This window comes from Gymnoscopelus microlampas (genome assembly GCF_963454915.1).
Source record: "Gymnoscopelus microlampas genome assembly, chromosome: 16".
In the NCBI taxonomy this organism is placed as follows: Eukaryota; Metazoa; Chordata; class Actinopteri; order Myctophiformes; family Myctophidae; genus Gymnoscopelus; species Gymnoscopelus microlampas.
The window spans coordinates 36370017-36389581 of record NC_139953.1 but is presented as its reverse complement, the minus strand read 5'-3'; the positions used below and the strand labels follow the sequence as shown (position 1 = coordinate 36389581).

At 41.6% G+C, this 19565-nt stretch overlaps 1 protein-coding gene across 4 annotated transcripts in view; it reads left to right on the top strand.

Annotated features, from left to right (window-relative positions):
* The window catches only part of mdn1 (midasin AAA ATPase 1), a 122260-nt gene that overhangs the window by 9915 nt on the left and 92780 nt on the right, over positions 1–19565 (top strand). For all 4 annotated transcript variants that reach the window (XM_084083172.1, XM_084083171.1, XM_084083170.1 and 1 more), the window contains exons 2-16: positions 2862–3088; positions 4440–4664; positions 5408–5515; positions 5708–5900; positions 6496–6705; positions 7313–7444; positions 8339–8442; positions 9186–9300; positions 10513–10715; positions 15443–15524; positions 16005–16100; positions 17189–17301; positions 18101–18249; positions 19137–19197; positions 19286–19497. In XM_084083172.1, the coding sequence (XP_083939298.1) occupies positions 2862–3088; positions 4440–4664; positions 5408–5515; positions 5708–5900; positions 6496–6705; positions 7313–7444; positions 8339–8442; positions 9186–9300; positions 10513–10715; positions 15443–15524; positions 16005–16100; positions 17189–17301; positions 18101–18249; positions 19137–19197; positions 19286–19497 (2230 nt within the window). The remainder of the gene's footprint in view (positions 1–2861; positions 3089–4439; positions 4665–5407; positions 5516–5707; positions 5901–6495; positions 6706–7312; positions 7445–8338; positions 8443–9185; positions 9301–10512; positions 10716–15442; positions 15525–16004; positions 16101–17188; positions 17302–18100; positions 18250–19136; positions 19198–19285; positions 19498–19565) is intronic.

The window sequence follows — 19565 nt, the reverse complement described above, 5'->3', positions numbered from 1 at the left end:
TCTCTGATAAAATGGCCACCAATCAGATTAAAATGCTTTTTATTAAACAATACGGAAGACACGGGTACTTTTAAGGGCCCGCACATAATTGTAACATCCATGGCCATAGGGTCAGCACCTTTTTAAAACATTTGAACGTTTAGATAGATCATAAAACATTTGTTTTGTCAGATCTTTATTGACACTGACAGAGACATGAGTACGAACACGCGGAATGCGGAAGTAATCTGACGTGACGTCACGGGGTTGGAAAAGTTAAACAAATCTCTCGTTCTCAACAAACACTTATCGAAAAATGATCAACAAAATATGAAAATGCACAGAATATTTCCAGGTTTGTTTGGGTGGTGATGTGTGTTATGTTGCATTTAAACCACGTCTCTTAGCTCACGTTGTGTCAGTCCAATGTAGATAGATAGATAGATAGGTTTCATATCATGACACTTCAACCTGATGTTTGCACTTTTTCCATTTACGGCCCGTACATCTACATAAACGTCTAGATTTCAACTATAAAGTGCTTACCCCATGGCCACGGACGTTACAATTATGTACGATCCCTCAAAAATACCCGTATATTCCGTGTTGTTCAATAAAAAGCATTTTAATCCGATTGGCTGCCATTTTCGTATAGAGTTATAATGTGCAATACACCTCCCAACCGATAGGATCGCATAGTTGAAAGCTGATGAAAAGACGGAGAAAATGGCCGTCGATCGGATTAAAAGGCTTTTTATTGAACAATACTGAAGATATGGGTACTCAAGCTGGAACGTACACCATTTTAACATCCATGGCCTTTAGTTAAGCACTTCATATTTGAAATCTGATCGTTTATGACCTGGACGTTAGCGTTGTAAATGGAGCAATCCCCACCACACCCACCACACCATGTTGAACGTTCCTTTGCACATGCGCAAACCACATAGTCCCGTTTGGACTTTTTAGGGCGTTAGGGAGAAATAACCAGGACTATATTTATGCTAAATAGTAAAGAAAAAGCCTTGTGATGAATTGCTGTAGCAGTAAAATAGAAACATCAACAGAATGAAGTGGTATAAGTGAAATTAAACGTATTTGAAATTAAACAATGAATTGACTTCATGTGCTAATGCAATGGTTCTCAAACTTTTTCGTGCCAAGGACCCCCAAATAGACACTTATTAGACCGCGGACCCCCATTTGAAATGATAAGCCAGGGACCCCCATAAGAGAAGATTTTTACGGCTCTCTAGCAGTGATTTCAACCATTTTAATTTCAAGGACCCCCAGTTTGACATGCATTAGGCTACGGACCCCCATTTAATGGCATGTAGGTCTCTGGGACCCACTTTCATATTGTAAAATCAATGTTCATTTAACTCTGAGAGTGTACAAATGGAACCAAATGGACCTGTTAGGGTCCATTTGGTTACATTTGTACACTCTCAGAGTTACAGACCCATAAGGGTCCATTTGGTCCCTGTCCATCATTTAGCTGGGGACCCCCTGGAACCCCCTCAAGTACCCCTGGGGGTCCCCGGACCCCACTTTGAGACAATGTGCTAATGGTTATCAGCGGTAGGCCTGAAAGATGACGGTCATGGACATTCTTCAACCTGGTGTGATGAATTGCTCAATTTACAACTGTAACGTCTACACAAACGTACAAATTTCAAATATGAAGTGCTTACCTAAATGCCCAGGATGTTATACATGCCGACGTTTCAGCATGAATACCCATATCTTCCGTATTGTTGGATAAAAAGCATTTTAATCCGATCGTCGGCCATTTTCGCATAGAGTTATAATGTGCAATACACCTCCCAACCGATAGGATCGCATAGTTGAAAGCTGATGAAAAGACGGAGAAAATGGCCGTCGATCGGATTAAAAGGCTTTTTATTGAACAATACGGAAGATATGGGTACTCAAGCTGGAACGTACACAATTGTAACATCCGTGGCCTTTAGTTAAGCACTTCATATTTGAAATTTGATCGTTTATGTTAGCGTTGTAAATGGAGCAATCCACCACACCCCTCCCTTACCAAACTTAACAAATAAACTGATTTTTATCATTTAATAATGAATAAACACGATGGCCCAAATTACATTATCAATATCATTAAATAATTAATAATTAAACACAATGGCAACGCAATTTCGGTCAGCAAAAAATAAATTAAAGAATGAATAAATAAATACATTATAAAAAAAAATCATATAAATTCACTGAAGGACGGGAAAATAAAAAATAAATTATAAATGTGACAATATAAATGTTATATAATCAAAATACATTTAAAACCACCGCAATATTAGCCCATGTTGCCATGGCAACCTCTCAATACCATTAAATGGGACTTCTGCAGTAATTTTTGTAACCCGAGTCTGAAAGAGGTGGGCGGGGTGTCCGAGAGAACAGCCAATGGAGAAGACTTTCCATTAAATGGGGTTTTAGGAGTAATTTCGGTAACCTGGGTGAGCGGGGTTGCAGAGATTGTACAATTCCACCCCATAGAATGGGAACATTTGGAGCAATTCCTTTCCATTGAATGGGGTGATTCATAGTAGATCGGGTGGACTGGCAGCGGCTCCGGTAGGAGACACCAAGAGTCTCCTTTGTGTCTCCTACCGGTCTGCTGGTCATCAAATTATTGGCTTAGGAATGCAAAAAAACAAAAACATATCCGTGAATTCAAGTGTCCATGGGGTGACTAATCGATAGAAAAAAAGTATTTTTTGGGGTGAACTGTCCCTTTTTTAATGAGTCAAAGAAATGCTGTTTATTTGTGCCTGGCTTTTGTTTTTGTTGTCGCTGTGAGCAAATACAATGTTTCATTCTGGACAATTTTTGTTTACTTGTAATCTGTGTTACAGATATGGAGCCAGCAGGACAGACAGTGCATCCTGGGATGTCTGGCCAAGTTGCTGCTGGAGAAGGAATACACCTTGCTCATCGCCCGGCATCATCGGCCCCTCGTCCTGGACCTTCTGGAGAGGAACGCGGACAGGGTCAAGTCGGGAGGGAGGATCAACCATGATCTCCACGAGCGCCTGTGTGTGGCTCTCAGCAAACTGCTCGGTGTCAGCCCCGATGCTCAGGCGTAAGTTTGGACCATTTGTTCCCCTCACAGTAGTACTAGGGTTAACGATCCCGGTTCCTTAACGATTCCAATGGACCCTTACAGGCCTGTAACTCAGAGAGTGTACAAATGGAACCAAATGGACCCTTACGGGTCCATTTGGTTCCATTTGTACACTCTCAGAGTTATGGTTGGTCCTTTTTTATATTATAACGTTTGAGCATCACCAGTATTGTAATTGTATAGCAGACGTGAAGTCCCACATACCAGCTCTGACAATGTGATAAAACGGATCCAGAACAGATTCCTGTTCCTCAACGTTCGATCCGGTTCCTCCGGTTCTGGATCCCAACCCTACACAGTACGCAGTGCTATTGCATAGTCACGCTAATGCTAAGGGATAATTGTCAGCGCGCTGGTCGTTGTTCAAAAATAACCCTCGACAGGATGATGATTAAACACTGAGGCGGAGCCGAGGTTATTACACAGCTTATTACACAGCTACTTAATAAATAAGTTAATAAATTGACCCAATAGTAACGACAAAATAAAGTATTTCCTTGCTTAAGGTAATGAAAGTATATATAAGTAAGTGCTGCGTGGCCAACTGGAAAACAAGGAAGTGTTGATCAAATAGAATACATTTTCGGTTTCTGCATCGTCTATTTCTCGCTTCAAATGTTTTCAAAAACATTCTTGAGAGCATTCTAGAGAGATCAGAGCATAGCCATGACGTATATGACATATACGACTCCAAATTTGTGCAAGGTTTCAACATGATAACAGCCCCATTGTAACATTTCTAAGTGATCCTGGGCGCTACACTCCCCCCACAGCCTAGGGAGCCCAGGGTCGAGCTCATGCCTCCTTCAATGCATGAGAGCCAACTGACCTTCTTGTCACCTGACAGGGGGGAGTTTCCCCGGTAGGACGTAGCGCGTGGAAGGAACACGTTATTCCAACCAGTTCCCTTCCCCTCCATCAGGCGCCCCGGCTGTCATGGGGGAGGCGGTATAGAGACCAGGATTACTACATGTTTTTGTGAGGGTATTAACTACCCTAGGAGACACGGGGAGAACATGCAAACTCCACACAGAGTAGGCCCTTTCGCCAACCCCACCTAGGGTATGAGCGCTGATGAAGCGGAGGAGAAGACACGCTCCCAGCGCACACAGTGTCCCCAGCGGGAATCAAACCCAGTATGAAAGTATGAAATTCATGTGAAAAATGTGAATCAGTGGATGTACTTCTGTAGCCTACTGGCAACGTGCATGCAAAGTTTGATCGGTCACGCGGTCGGTCAAGCGGTTTGCGAGATTAGTTGGTCCCCACTTTGAGTACCACTGTATTAAATGAGCTCTCTTGCCTTCAGGTTTGCTGCCAGGTACTTCAACGATGCCCCGCCAGTGTTCCAGAGACTCTTCTTCACCAGTGAAGAGTCTTCCTCGGTCCAGTACGGGCCAAGGAGGATGAAGCTACGTGACCTGATGGGTGCCACCCTGCGTTTCCTCCAGAGCGACTGTGCCAAATTCCGCGTGCTCTGGGACTGGAGCGCCTGTGTGTCCCAGCTACTCACCAGCGATGTCATGGTTCGAGGGTGCGTGGCTGTTTTTAGTTCAGTGGTTCTCAAACGTTTTCGTGCCCAAAATGATATGTATGTGGCCGCGGACCCACACCTGAAAATATGTTGTGCCAGCGACCCCCAGAAGCAAAGATTTGTTAAAAATGTTCGCCTTTTAAAAAAGGAGTTTAAAGATTTGCACACATTTTCAAGATTTAAAAAAAAATAGCAGATCTATAAGCTCATAGTGCGGCACTCGGTGCCGCACTATGAGCTTATAGATCTGCTATTTTTGAATAGCCAAAGTATAAAATATGGATAAAGGGGTTAAAATGATTGTGACGGTTTATTAACACATTTTGCTGGGTACCCCCTGGAACCACCCCCCAATGAGCCCATCAACGAGCTCACAATGAATGCAAGGTGTTGGGAGCTTGTAGATTGGCTATTTTCTTTGTGGATAATGCATGTGTTAGTTGTTTTTACATTTTTGATTCAGCACATATGTACAGTTGTTGTTTTCTTACCATTACTTTAAATTGGTAAAAAAAAGTCCTTTTGCTACACAAAGAAAACAAAAATGTTATCATTTAGTAAATAGACACATTTGTGTCGCTTGGTTGCATTACATAATGATTTTTAATTCAATCTCACAACGATAATATAATTACTATTTTATTACTGTCACTGCTACTTAAAATACTGTAATGCTGTAGATTGCTTTAATGTCTTGCTTGTGCAATCAACTAATAATAATGTCTTGTCTTTGTGTCCAACAGGTACACGGCCCATTGTTTAGCCCTCATCTCTCACATGACAGATAATCAGAAAACCATCTTTCTAAAAAAGGTGCTGACGAGCGACGAGATCCTGCACATGAAAATAAAGTACGTTCACAAGTTTTAATGGTGGCTTTTGAATCCTGAATGGTGGGTGATGGTGAATGATTACCGGATAAAAAATAAGTTATTATTCCAAAATAGTGTCTGCTATTTTTCAAAGTTTTTGAAAAGATTGTAATTTCCCTAAAGTTTCCCTAATTTCTATGGTGGTCATGACTGCCTTTCATCTGTGTTCAGGTCTTTGGAAGAAACCCAGCAGTTGGAGGTAGAAAAGGCTCTGGTGTTGGCCAATCAGGGCTCTGTGATGTGGCGCCACGAGAAAGCCAACAAGTTCACCAGAGGTCAGGTGGTGTCGGAGGACCTGTCGCAGAATGTCGTGGCGGTGTGTGGCGTGGTACTACCCAGGATATCACCTAGACAAACAGAGCAGGTCTGTGCACTTCATGTGAATTTGAATAGAACGCTTGTCATTACTTGTTATACCAAAGAATAACATATGATTAGACCTGAGGTCCATTATACAAATGTCTTCTAAATCCTAACAGTTTTCTGAAACACTTATTTTCATGTCAAGGACCCCCAAAATGATATGTATTTGGCTGCGGACCCCCATCTGAAAATATTTTATTCCAGACCAAGGACCCCCCAGAAGCATAGATTTGAGTTACAAATGTTTGCTTTAAAATAAATATATTCAAAGACGTTCACACATTTTCACGATTTTTCCAAAAATAGCAGATCTACAAGCTCATAGCGCGGCACTCGGTGCAGCGCTATGAGCTTGCAGATTTGCTATTTTTTGAATAGCCAAAGAAATCTTAAAATGACACAGATGCGTTCCCGTTCTTAATGGGTTAACTAATGCTGCTGGGCACCCCCTGGAACCCCTTCAAGAACACCACTGCCCTATTTTATGCTTCGTCATATGACACTGTTGCGTGACAATAGCCGATCTACAAACACCAAAACCACTATGCCATCATCAAGTAGTGTTTTTTGAATTGACATTGTACATTCATCCGTAGATCAATCCAAGGGATCTGGTGCTTGTGGACTCGACGTGCCGCAATCTAAGGAGACTGGCGCTGGCGGTGGCCTCCCAGAAAGCCGTTCTCCTCGAGGGTCCTATTGGATGCGGTAAAACCGCGCTGGTCGAGTTCATGGCTGCTGTCACGGGACGTACGAAAGCTACAGAAATTCTCAAAGTCCAACTCGGGGATCAAACCGACAGTAAGGTAAGGGGAACACTGAATCCAGGTTGGACTACACCATAACATCCTCGGTGTTAATTCATTGTAACTCTGACAGTGTACAATGGAACAGAATTGACCCTTATGGGTCATTTTCTTCCATTTGAGCACCGTCATAACGACTAAATTGGGGACAGAAAGGGGTACAAAATAAAAAACAAATAAGAACTTTATATTATATTCCATATATTATATATATTATATATTATATTGTACAACCCGGTGAGAAACACTCCATGAGGCCAAAGATATAATGCGGGTCCCCCATTTTATTTAATTTAACTTTTTTATCTCAGGGACCCCAATCTTTTTTGATTGATTGAACTGATTGAATACTTACAGTTTTAACAGTTTGGCATGGTGGCACAAATTGATACAAAAGAATGCTAAAAGGATAACCCAAAAAACCCAGGGCTTGTTTCCACCTAATTTCTTAACATGGTTATTTTGTGGTGCACCACTGATGAGCTTTAAGATTTATAAAAACTGCGAATGGCTGTGCGGGCGTGCGTCCAGCTTCAAAGTTAGTCTGAGCTCCACTAAGCTCCACCGGCAGCCACCTCCTCTGAGTGTATGTATTGTTGTGTTGCAGATGCTGCTGGGGATGTACCGGTGCACAGACATACCAGGGAAGTTTGTGTGGCAGCCGGGGACCCTGACACAAGCTGTATCCAAAGGACAGTGGATCCTGCTGGAAGACATTGACCATGCACCACTGGATGTGGTCAGTTACTACACGCTGTGAAATCCTCACTGCTCATTTAACTCTCAGAGGGTACAAAATGTAAAGAGAATGATGCCAGCACTCACGTTCTGTCCTTCAGGCCCTTATTTTAAAGAAAGACGGGCAACATGACAAATGGGACAGGTTTTGGCTTCATCAGCGTAAGGCTGATGAAAGCTTTTTTTTTACCCAAAACATGTTTTTTTTTAACCAAAAATGTACCACTTGTGCTATATTCAAGTGAGAGCTTTTGGGAACTCGTATTAAATCGCCAGTAGAAATGTGTCTGTGTTTGTGTGGGAGAACTAGGTTAAAAAACGTTTTTTTATATTGACAAAGTCAATTCTTTTTATGTTTTGGGGTTGTTCAGCTCAACTAAATAAGCATATCTCTGCTGTCCGGCAGCAACCAGCTAACTCCAAAATGTTCATTTTACAGGAAATGACAAAAACAAAAAAAAAGTGGATTTAGGAGGTTTTGTTCATCATTGATTAGAACAGCTGAATGGACCTCCAAGCTCACAATGAGGTCAAAAGGGGGTGGAGCCTGGAGTCAGCTAAACCAGCTAACTCCACCCCCCTATGGTGAACTTAGCTGGTTTAGCAGAAAGTTTGAGGTTCCAATGGATTTAGCTGGTTTTGTCAGAAGCACTTTTTAATACTTTTCATTGGTTCAATATTTTTTTATCAACATACAGACGTAAAGGGTGTTCAATGGCCCTGATTTATGGGAAAAAATGCAAAAGCAGAACAATGGAGTTAGCTGGTTCCTGCCGGACAGCAACGATATATTTCTAGAATGAAATAGAATCTAGTGTGCAGAAGTATTCTTAGTCATCCTACACTATTACTTGTTAATTGGAACAGCGTATAATTTTAATGATCATATCTACAGATCTCTGTGCTGCTGCCTTTGATGGAGAATAAAAAGCTGATGATTCCAGGACGGGAGGACTGCATTGACATTGCTCCTGGATTTCAGTTCTTTGCAACACGGAGGTACGAATGTCACCTTCTACCCTGGATGTGTCTATCCTTCAATCTCAAATGCAATATGGGTTTCACAATGAAATGGATTAGTCTGATTCACCACTTAAGCCCTACTTTGTCACATGTTGAACTACAACCTTACAATGCATCCTGTTGTGAGCTCGTAGAGCTGCAATATAGAAAGAGAACATGACTTCACACCATTGAAAGTAATTGCTGAAAACCTCATAAGATGGCGCCACCTGGGGGGGTCGCTCGTTCTGGATTGTAGCTATTTTTTAAATGTATTTAAAGGGGGAAAAAATCTATTATTTGATTAAAATCGATAATATTTTTTTAATTATCGATTCAATCTACTTGTTCGATTAACATTTGCACACCTAATATGCTATATGCACAGCAGCTATATTGGGAAGCAATTGGGCCTCTTCTTACTTCCTTCACAGGTGTTACCAATGATGCTAATGAAGGCTCTGTTCCATTCTGGTCAGGGTGCTGATATCGTGCATGTTGGCTCACTAGAAACACTCCATTTTGGTTCCCAAATGGCCCCTTATGGTGGGTGTGTAACTCTGAGAGTTATGGGGGTCCTTGAAAATAAGACAACCACTATGCCACACTAAATGGAACAGAGCCTTAATTAGTATCATTGGTAACACCTGTGAAGGAAGTAAGGAAGGGGCCCAATTTCTGTCCAATATGGCTGCTGCCTATTGAGCCTATTGAGAATGTCTACTGTGTTTGTATTCTAGGATGTACTACAGTGGAGGGAGTTGGTACAGACCGCAGAGCACCCATGCAGCTCTCCTGGACAAGTACTGGACCAAGCTCCAAATGGGCAACATGACACGAGACGAGCTGAAAAAGGTACGTACATACAGTAACCCACCAGCCCCGAATATAAGACCTGTTCTGGGGGGGGGGGGGGGGGGGGGGAACGTTTTTTATAAAGCATTGGTTCTCAAACATTTTCATGTCAAGGACTGAGAACCACTGTTATAAAGAAATGAATCGTATGTGCTGCCGTTGAACCAGCTCCTCAAGAGCGTTCAACCTTGAATATGTGTAGGTTTGAGTGGCCCCCCGTGCAAGCACTGGATGGCACGCTGCCATTGAAAGTGTGCTGGCAGAGGCCTTTCATTCACTTTGCGGCAGGTATTTCAATCCATTCTGCGTCAGACATCTCACCCATTGTGCACGCGCTGCTTCCCTTCCTGACTCCTGTCTGGCAGGGAACACTCGTTGATAACAGGCACAGTGTTGTGAGTACATAATGGCATTTAACTCATTGAGTGCCCAAATTATTATTATCTATTTCTGGCCATTACAATTTTTATTTTTTTTATTTTTTCAAAGTAAAAAAAAAGTGCTTAGGAAGCGAGATACAGCCTTTTTAAGTTATAAGTTAAACAAGGAGTGGATGGAGTTGCAAATCTTCAGATGATGATATCTTGGGTTGGGTTTTCTTTTTTTCTTTTCTTTTTTTCCTATTTTTTTCAAAAACACGTGAAACACGTTAATGGCACTCAACACCATAGCGCTAAAACACATGAAACACGTTAATGGCACTCAATGAGTTAAAAGCCTAATCTTCGAAAGAATGGACCCCCCGCCCAGATGTAAATTCCAGAAAAACTCTTGTTTTTCGGGCAAATTATATATGGTGCATTTGAGTTTGTATTTACAGTATCTGTTGCTTTTGTAAAGGACAGATGATTTGTGTTTTGTATGCAGGGTTTCATGGAGCTTATGAATGAAGGACATCTAGCATTGTATTTAATCACATTAACCTAGCTGCCGTATTGGGAATGTCATTACAGGCGAACATTTTACAGAAATTTTCCCCAAAATATCAAAGTAATTAAAAACTAAAATCTTCTAGATTCTTCTAGCTATTTTCGCTGTTTGTCGTATATAACAATATTAACGAAGTAGGGCCTAAGTGGTTTAATGGCTTGTTGCTGCGCATTTAACCTGCACATTTCCTCTTGTTTAGAGCATCATTCTTGAGTCTGTGTTTGACCTGTGTGTGTGTGTGTGTGTGTGTGTTTGTGTACGTACGTGTGTGTGTGTGTGTAGGTGTTGTGTAGCAGGTATCCAAACTTGGCCGTGGTGTCAGACCGTCTCCTAGACATCTACTGCCAGCTGACGGGGGACAGACACCCTGAGCAGGAGCCTGCCTTGCAGGGCAGCAGCAGCAGCCTCCAGCCCCCTGAGGCAGACCAGCAGCCCACACAGGACAGCAAGACCACGTCCCTGGAGGGGCGAGGCCTGTCACTGAGGTGATGCACAGTTCAATATTAACTTACTATTTATTAACCACATGAACCCCACCGTCCTTATTCTGGGCGAAAATTGCCGATCTACAAGCTTGCATCACGTCAAAGCGTAACACGTTCTGATTTTTTTGTAAGACAGTGTAGAGTGAAAACAGGAGGGGGCCAAGTATAAAACCCTGGGGGACTCCGTTAAAGGTCTACCAAGTGTAGGGTTTAATTGGTTAAAGGAATACTTCACCCCAAAATGATTTCTTTTCCTCCTTATTATTTCATGGATAATTGTTGTTTTTGATACAGTGAATGAGGAAAATATTGGATGAATTGAAGTAAATAGGCTTCCAACAGCAAAACGATCATATCAAAAAAGTCATATGCTCAGTACTGATAAATCACAAAGGTATTTAAAACGCTTCAGGGATGAACAGTCTCAAGCTCAAACAAGAAGCGCGCCTGTGAGCTGAGGTCATTTTGGTCTGATAACTTTCTTTCCCAGGGTGTATTTCTTAAGGTTTCAGCTGATCTCTTACTCAATCTCAGGATAATTAGAGGCCTTTGTCAAGATGATTTAATGTGGCCTTTGTCAAGATGATTTAATGTGACTTTGATTTCCGTTCTGCCGTGTTTGCTTGCTCACGTTCATTGTCTTTCTGTGAAAGATATTCTATCGATTGTGTTTATTCTGCTCTGCAGATAGAGCCGGAGGCTTAGTGTACAGTGATTAAAATACAATAATACAACTTTGTACAGGCGAGATGAAAAGAACCCCGGAGGGCTTATGAAATATTTAATCTCAAAACAAAAAGATCAAGAAGCAATAAATATAAAGGCAAGACAAGGCAAACGTAAAATACAGCATCGCAAATCACAACAAAACGCATACAAAATAAAGAATAATTAAAGACCAAAAGTTGTGAACTTGTAGATCGGCTGTTTTCGTGTGACATGTCTCACAACTAAATCAGGTACGGTAGTTAAAAGTGATTCAAATAAATGAATTGGTGTCTCGTCCTGGAATTGTCACCATTGTGCCATCGCACCCACTGACCTGTTTAACATATCCACTGTGTCTGCACGTGTCTCTGTGTTGTGTGTCAGTGTGCTAATGGCACATTAACAGCCCTCGCCACCAGCCAAATGCTGGTCAACATTGACCGTTGTCAATTCCCTCTGTCACTCTGGCAGCAGGCTAGGTCATCTTCAACCCGTGCTTTCCATTTTAAAAATGTTGCTGGCTAAGAACTAAAATGTGCACGTGGAGATTGATTTGCCGTTTCATAAAGGCCACGCATGACACGTTGAAAGTGTCAGTGACGCAAGCGTCACTGAAATGTGTGTCAAAAAATGAAATTAAAGAGGTGACCTTTGCATTGCCTCAGCTCATTTCGGATGATGACACATTGAAAGTGTCAGTGACGCAAGCGTCACTGAAATGTGTGTCAAAAAATGAAATTAAAGAGGTGACCTTTGCATTGCCTCAGCTCATTTCGGATGGTCTGTGCCACGTGTCGACGCATAAACAGGGTTTTGACATGTCCAATTGACGCCTCCAGTGAGGGTGCATCCATTGTAATAAAAAGGGGGCGTTTTATAAAGCGCAAATCTGACATTTGCAGTGTGTCAGGGCCTTAAACGTTTCGTAACATACAGTTGCATGGTCCCACTGGGCAGATGCTCTTTTCCAAGTAGTCGCATACTTTTTATAATACTAGGGCGAGTGCATAAATGTTTAGCATTAGCCCCCACTGGAATTAAACCTCTAACTTCTTGGCGGTGTTAAGGGCAGTGCTATCCCACAGATCTAAATGAGTGCGCAGGGGTGGCGTTGCTTCTTGTGTGAAAAGACCTCTAGTCATGCTATAGTATCTATAGAGATACACAGAACTACACACCTTCTGTAAGTGTCGACGCTTTGCAGTATCTACACCTGGGCTTTGAGGACCCCCAGAGGTCTGTCTTTGAGAGAGTTGCGGTGGGTCCCCAGCTAAATGATCGATAGTTCGGTATGAAACGGACACTTTACGAGAATTAAATTGACCCTGAGCATTTTACAATGTAGATCGGGCTTCCGAATATTGTATGAAATGGGGGTCCGTGGCCTAATGCATATCAAACTGGGGGTCCTTCAAATTCAAAAAGGTTGAGAATCACTGGATAAAAATACAGACCTTATTGACCCTAAGGTCAATAAGGTCTGTCAGATCACTCCCCTGGTGAGAGACCAGCCAGCCAGCCAGCCAGTCAATCAGTCTCGTGGATTTTAATTAGCTGGCCACCGCCCGGGCTCCGCTGCGTGTGATGGCCCCATTGATCTGGACTGTCCTCCGGACAGGGGGAGGGGGGGCTCACACGCGTAGCTCCAGACCACGGGGGGTGGGGGCTGGGGGTTTGGGGGAGTCAACCTCATTAGATAAGTTGGTAACTAACAGCCCCCTCACATGGGGGACGCATGCCACTACACATGTGCACCAACCACCCTTTGAGCCATATTATTAATAATAATAATAATAATACATAGAGCACTTTTCTAGGTACTCAGTGACACTTAACCCATTAAGACCTGGAACGCATCTGTGTCATTTTTTTATTTTAGCTAAAAAGCATTATTTTACGCTTTGGCTATTCAAAAATAGCAGATCTACAAGCTCATAGCGCGGCACTACTATTTTTGAAAAATCGAGAAAATGTGTGCAAATCTTTGAATATATATATATATATTTTTTTAAAAGCGAACATTTGTAACTCAGATCTTTGCTTCTGGGGGTCCCTGGAACAAAATATTTTGAGATGGGGGGGGGGGGGGTCTGCGGCCAAATACATATCATTTTGAGGGTCCTTGACATGAAAAGGTTTGAGAACCGCTGACATAGTAACGTACGTTTTTTCCAAAAAAGGATTTAGAAGACATTTTGTAGAATCGACCTCAGGTCTTAGGTAAAAAAAAACAACAACAGGAAAACACTATACGAAAACACCCCTATATCATAAGAACATCAGCTATAGCAAGAGACAATCATACCAGTGTTTCCAGAAAGTAGACCGCTATCTTGTAACACTGAGGCTGGGGGTTAGACAGCAGCATAATAATAGAGTTCTGAGACTCATTCAGTCGACACATACATTTGTACGTCAGGTTTCTCAATAGGGCATGAAAAGTGTCGACTCCCACGTTACAGAACGACTCGCTTGCACTGCACCACCTTGGTTTTCTCAATAGTATACGCATGCAATCATTATAAGCAACCTGAAGCTTATACAGGCTTGACTTCCTGATCTTAACCCACAAGGGGGCGGTATACAGGGTTACCTTCACATTAATTGAATATGAGTAGAATTTCCTCCCCAGCATGTTAGCTTGTGCATATAATATATCATATCAAGTACTGTACTTAAGTACAATTCTTACTTTTACTTGACTTGACCGTAATCATTTTTCAATACTTTTACTCCACTACAGCTCAGGGCCAAATATTGTACTTTTTTACTCCACTACAATTATTTGACAGGTTACTTTGTAGATATTGATTATTATTAAAAAATGTACATTATACAATTAAGCCCTATTTTATGAGGGATAAAAAGAAAAAAGTTACATTAAAATAGGCCATGCATAAGTACCGTACTTATATTTTTGGTACTTAGGTATATTTTGATGCCAATACTTGTGTACTTTTAATGAAATACAATTTTGAATACAGCACCTTTTTACTAGTATTTCTACTGGTATTTCTACTGTGTAAAAATCAGAGTCCTTCTTCCACCACTGGTTGCATTCATGAAGGGTCGATGTGTTGACAGTTTTCCATGCCAATGCTCTTGGCTTCAACAGCGTAGCCTACTGTATATGTTATTCATGGATCAATGCAATTAACTCACATACTCGATTCTTTGTGGCTGAAGTTATAATGTGGCCCACAGTGTTCTTATGTGGGTCATTAGGATTCGTTTTGCCAGCTGAAGTATATGGGATTTAGCTCTGCATTCACTCATTGTTTTACATTCAGTTATTGTGTAAAAGTGATGCATTTTGGTGGGTAGTTTTTACATTGTTAGTTGACCACTTTCAACCTGGCGTCCCTATTTTGGGCATGACATTATAGGCATTTTTTGTTCCATTGTTTTTTTTTTTTACATTTACATAAAAAAAATAAATCTAAAATTGCAGTTCTACAACCGCACGACGTGTCACAGCTTGAAGATTGTCGCTGGACGACGAAGTATAAAACAGGGCTTAACCAATTAAGACCTAAGGCCGATTCTACAAATGTCTTCTAAATCCTAACAGTTTTCTGAAAACAAATTATGTTGCTATATCAGTGGTGCTCAAACCTTTTCATGTCAAGGACCCCCAAAATGATTTGTATTTGGCGGCGGACCCCCTTATCTCAAAATGTTTTGTTCCAGGGACTCCCAGAAGCAAATATTTGAGTTAAAAAAAAGTTGCTTTGAAATAAATAATATATATTCAAAGATTTGCAAAAATGTTCACGTTTTAAAAAATAATGCCAAAGTATAAAATAATGGTTAAAGTGTTTAAAATCTAAAATGACGCAGATGCTTTCCCGGTTTAATGGAAATATATGTTATTAAAATTGCCCAGTTTTATCCAAATAATCACTTACACTCCTGCTATGCACATGATGCTTTTTCATGATGATGATGCTATTTACTTGATGTCCTAGAACAGATGCATTTCCCTGAATAGTAATGTTGAACTTGTTCCCACTGTGCAGAGACCTGTTGAAGTGGTGTGACAGGATGAGCAGCAGCTTTGACAACAGTGCATCAGCTACAGCACAGCATGTCTTTCTTGAAGTAAGTCACCCATCCGCTACACCACAGCATTTCAAAGTGGGGCCGGCGGCCCTCAGCAGGGTCACCAGTGAAGCCAATTGGAAAGGAGATGAAAATTCAAAACGTACATTATTTTGGGCATGTCATTATTGTCAAACGTTTTCGAAATGAGTGAAATAGTCTGTGTACAAGTGCTTTTGATCAACTTTCTTTTGCTATTTTAAATACGGGGATGCAGCCAAAGACTATGGCTACTTGGGGGTGCTTGACATGGGAACGTTCAGGGAACCCTGTACTACACCCCCGTACGCAGTCACTGCAATCCTCAGTTTATCTGTTACTCTTAAGTGTTTTGTTGTTTTCTTATAATTTCTTGTGTCAAAACTGCATTTTATCCAATACACCGAGCAGTGCCTTAGTTGAAGACACCATGCTACAATGACAGATTAGTATCATAATAATGCACAAACCATTCTGACCTTTACTATTTTACTTTGCTAGGCTCTTGACTGCTTCACAGCAATGTTGTCTCGTCCAGAAAGCCGCCTTCGAATGGCCGAGGCCATCGGAAGCAAGCTCAACATCTCCAAAGAGAAGGTACAGTAGTACAGCAGTAAAAAAAAAACTATACAAAGCAAGTCTTTTGCACACCTACGAAGGCGACAGGTGCGTATAGAGAAGACGAGGCCCCAACGCACTGAAAGAAAAAACTCCCGCACACCACACTGTCTTCAAATGCAATTAAAAAACGTTTTAATGGGAATAGTTATTCCCATTTCACAGCAGTAAAACCTGAAATCCTTGAAATTAAAACGTTTGAGAATCACTATCCTAGGTCTACAAGATACTGACAAACAAGTTGCATTTATGTACAGTCCAGTACCTCATGTACAAATGTTATTCCCATCACATTCTAAAACAATGGATGCCGAAGTGCAACAACATTCAAGGTTTCTTTATTGTTACAACAAGTGTAAACCTATTTTGTTCTGGTTCCTCAGACATTGTAGCAGCATTAATAATAATAATACTTATTATAATTACTAGACCATACCCGGTCGGCGCAGCGCATCCGTGGGGGGATATGCGCACATGATCTGGCAACCCGGGAGGCAGTTTGTCCCATAGCTGGGCAGCCGCAGCTATGGGACGACATTCTTTGACACAAAAACGCTAATAAGAAGCTGGGATTTGATTAAATTGAAAAACGGGCTTCACAGTTGCGTTCAGATTGTAATGGTCAATGGCTGTGTGCAAAATCAGAGCAATTGGTCCAGCCAGTGAGGAGAACCGGGTATCTTCACTCACGTACCACTACACTCACGTACCACTACAGAGGTTACTAGAATTATAGTAGGATAGTAGGATTATAGTAGGATAGTAGGATAATAAACATAACAAGGGGGGGAAAGGAATAATCAAAGAACAGCAACAATATTAAGAAAAAGAACAGTTTGTCCATTGGACCTAGAGCTAAACATCTATTTACATGTAGTATGTCAGTAAAAGCTGTAAAGTGAACATGATTTTTAGGCTTGTGTTTCCTGCACAGCATTAATTACCTTGTTTGGGAAGCCATCTAGAACACATTTCCCCACCATTGATTATGCGATGGATGAATCCATCTAAATACAAAATGATTCTGACTACCGTACTGTCTGTCTGTACTGTCTGTTTGCCTGTAGGCCCAGCACTTCTGCCAGATGTACCAGCCTGGCATCTCTCTGACTGAGCTGGAGGTCTCGGTGGGCAGAGCGTCTCTGGAGCGGAAGCAGAGTGATGCCGTCCAGCTCTTTGTGTAAGTGGGGCAGACCCCTCCCTACAGTCATCCCCCCTTTCACCTCTTGTTTATTAGGCTGTGCCCACATTAGACCTACTGATAGACCCCCTGCTGGTGAATTGAATCAACATGGCATTGATTTGAAATCGCATTATGGTAAACAAACCCCCACTGATGGTCCTATAGCTCTTAGCTTTTAGCTGTGATCCAAAAAATACACATTGATTATTTTCCTTCCTGTCATTAGGAGCATGTAGAGATTTGCTGTGTTTATGCATGCTGGATTTAGTTTATAGACTTGGACAATTTACTATCGGACTAAAAAAATAAAATGATAAAAAAACATTCAGTCAATAAATGTCATAAACTACAGATCCTCAGAAATGTAATTTATTAGCAACTGTGTGGTCATGAGATGACAAAACTTAGAATAACCCATAACATGTTTTTCTTTCATGTAAAAATGTTTCATTTTAGAAATTGGGATGCTATGGTTCATGTGGTTAATCTAGTTCATTGGCTCTCAACATAGGGTTCGGTGACCACCAGTGGTCCAAATGGACCCTTAACGGGTCTATCACTCTGAGAGTGTACAAATCGGGTCCATTTGATTCCATTTTGTACACCCTCAGAGTTAAATAAACCCTGAGATCTCAGTGTAGATTACGGGTCAAGGAGATAAAAAAGACTGTATCAAATGGGGGTCCCTCCTTAGTCTAATGCTTATCAAACTCAGGGTTCTTGAAATGAAGATGGGAAGGTTCCTACGACTCCACCCATTGTCACTGAATGAATGCTTGTTCCTTCCTATGACTAGGGAGACCCAGACATTTGCAGCGACCCGTCCGTCGGCAGTGCTGTTGGAGCAGCTGGCGGTATGCGTGACCAAGGGAGAGGCTGTTCTACTGGTGGGAGAGACGGGCACAGGGAAGACCTCCACAGTGCAGCATCTGGCTGGGATCACAGGTAACCTAATAACGTCTCCATACGCGTTCACATTGCATTGACAAGGTTTGTTTTAATCACCTCTGTTCTTTGTAAAACTGACCTGACTTGCAAGTGTGCTTGGAGCGCTTTTTTCCTTCTACACCGGATGTCTTGCTCGCGTTTTAATAATTTTCCAGAAAATTATTATTTTGAGTTTTTTATTTATTCTGAAAAATAGCAAGGCTTGCAGATCTACACAACGTATAGAGATGCATTTGCAATGTTTGTAAGTTTGTGTCTCTTTTGGTCTTGAACTGAAAACTAATATTATTTACTTTCATGTAATTATATGGAAATGACTTAAAATGTGTCAAGTTCTGAAAAGGCGACTGTGCAGGTAGCATCACAGACATCACAGTAATGGAATCACGAGTAGAGGAAGTTGTGTGTACATACTGTACTGACAGTACTCTGTACAATATTAGTACTTTGTAAAAGCCTACCTTTCAAAACCAGATATATTTGCAATGTTCGGGAAGCCTTTGTACTGTATATCGACGCTATAATTGTCCCTGTATTTGTTGAACAGCAGCAAGATAATACTACTTCCACTGGGAAATGTTGGTGGATTTAGCTGTTTAAACGCGATTTCCAAAATGTACACAACATATCATCTCTGTCGGGTGGAAACCTCATACGTATATCCAAAACTGTTACTTTTCAAGATTCAAATTCAAAAATGGCAAACGTAGCAGATTTACAAGCTCAAAATGTTTCGAGCTTGTGGATCTGCTACTTTTGATGCGTTTGTGTGACGCTGTAGGGCATTCATTTACGAAAAAACACACAAAGTTAGCAACAATATGTATTGAGGGTGTTGAGAATTACTTTATCTAGACTAACACCCACCACTTTGTGCGTTCCAGGACACCGGCTGCGGGTTGTCAACATGAACCAGCAGAGTGACACCGCTGACCTGCTGGGAGGGTGAGCCACACTGAACGCATCATGGGGACTGGGTCTGCTGAGCACTATAACTATAATGATATCTATAACTATAACTATATTCTTGCAGGTACAAACCGGTAGACCACAAGCTGATCTTACTGCCACTGCGCGAAGCCTTCGAGGACCTGTTCTCCCAGACGTACTCGAGGAAGCAGAACCTGACGTTCCTGGGTCACGTGCAGACCTGCTTCCGAGGGAAGCGCTGGACGGACCTGCTCAAACTCATGGATCACGTGTGCAAGTCTGCCCTCACCAAGGAGCTGCAGGACAAATCCAACGGTAAGAAACCGTGCCACTTCCAGCAGAGAAAACTATATATAAAACCTTTTTTTCCTTCATTGTCCAGT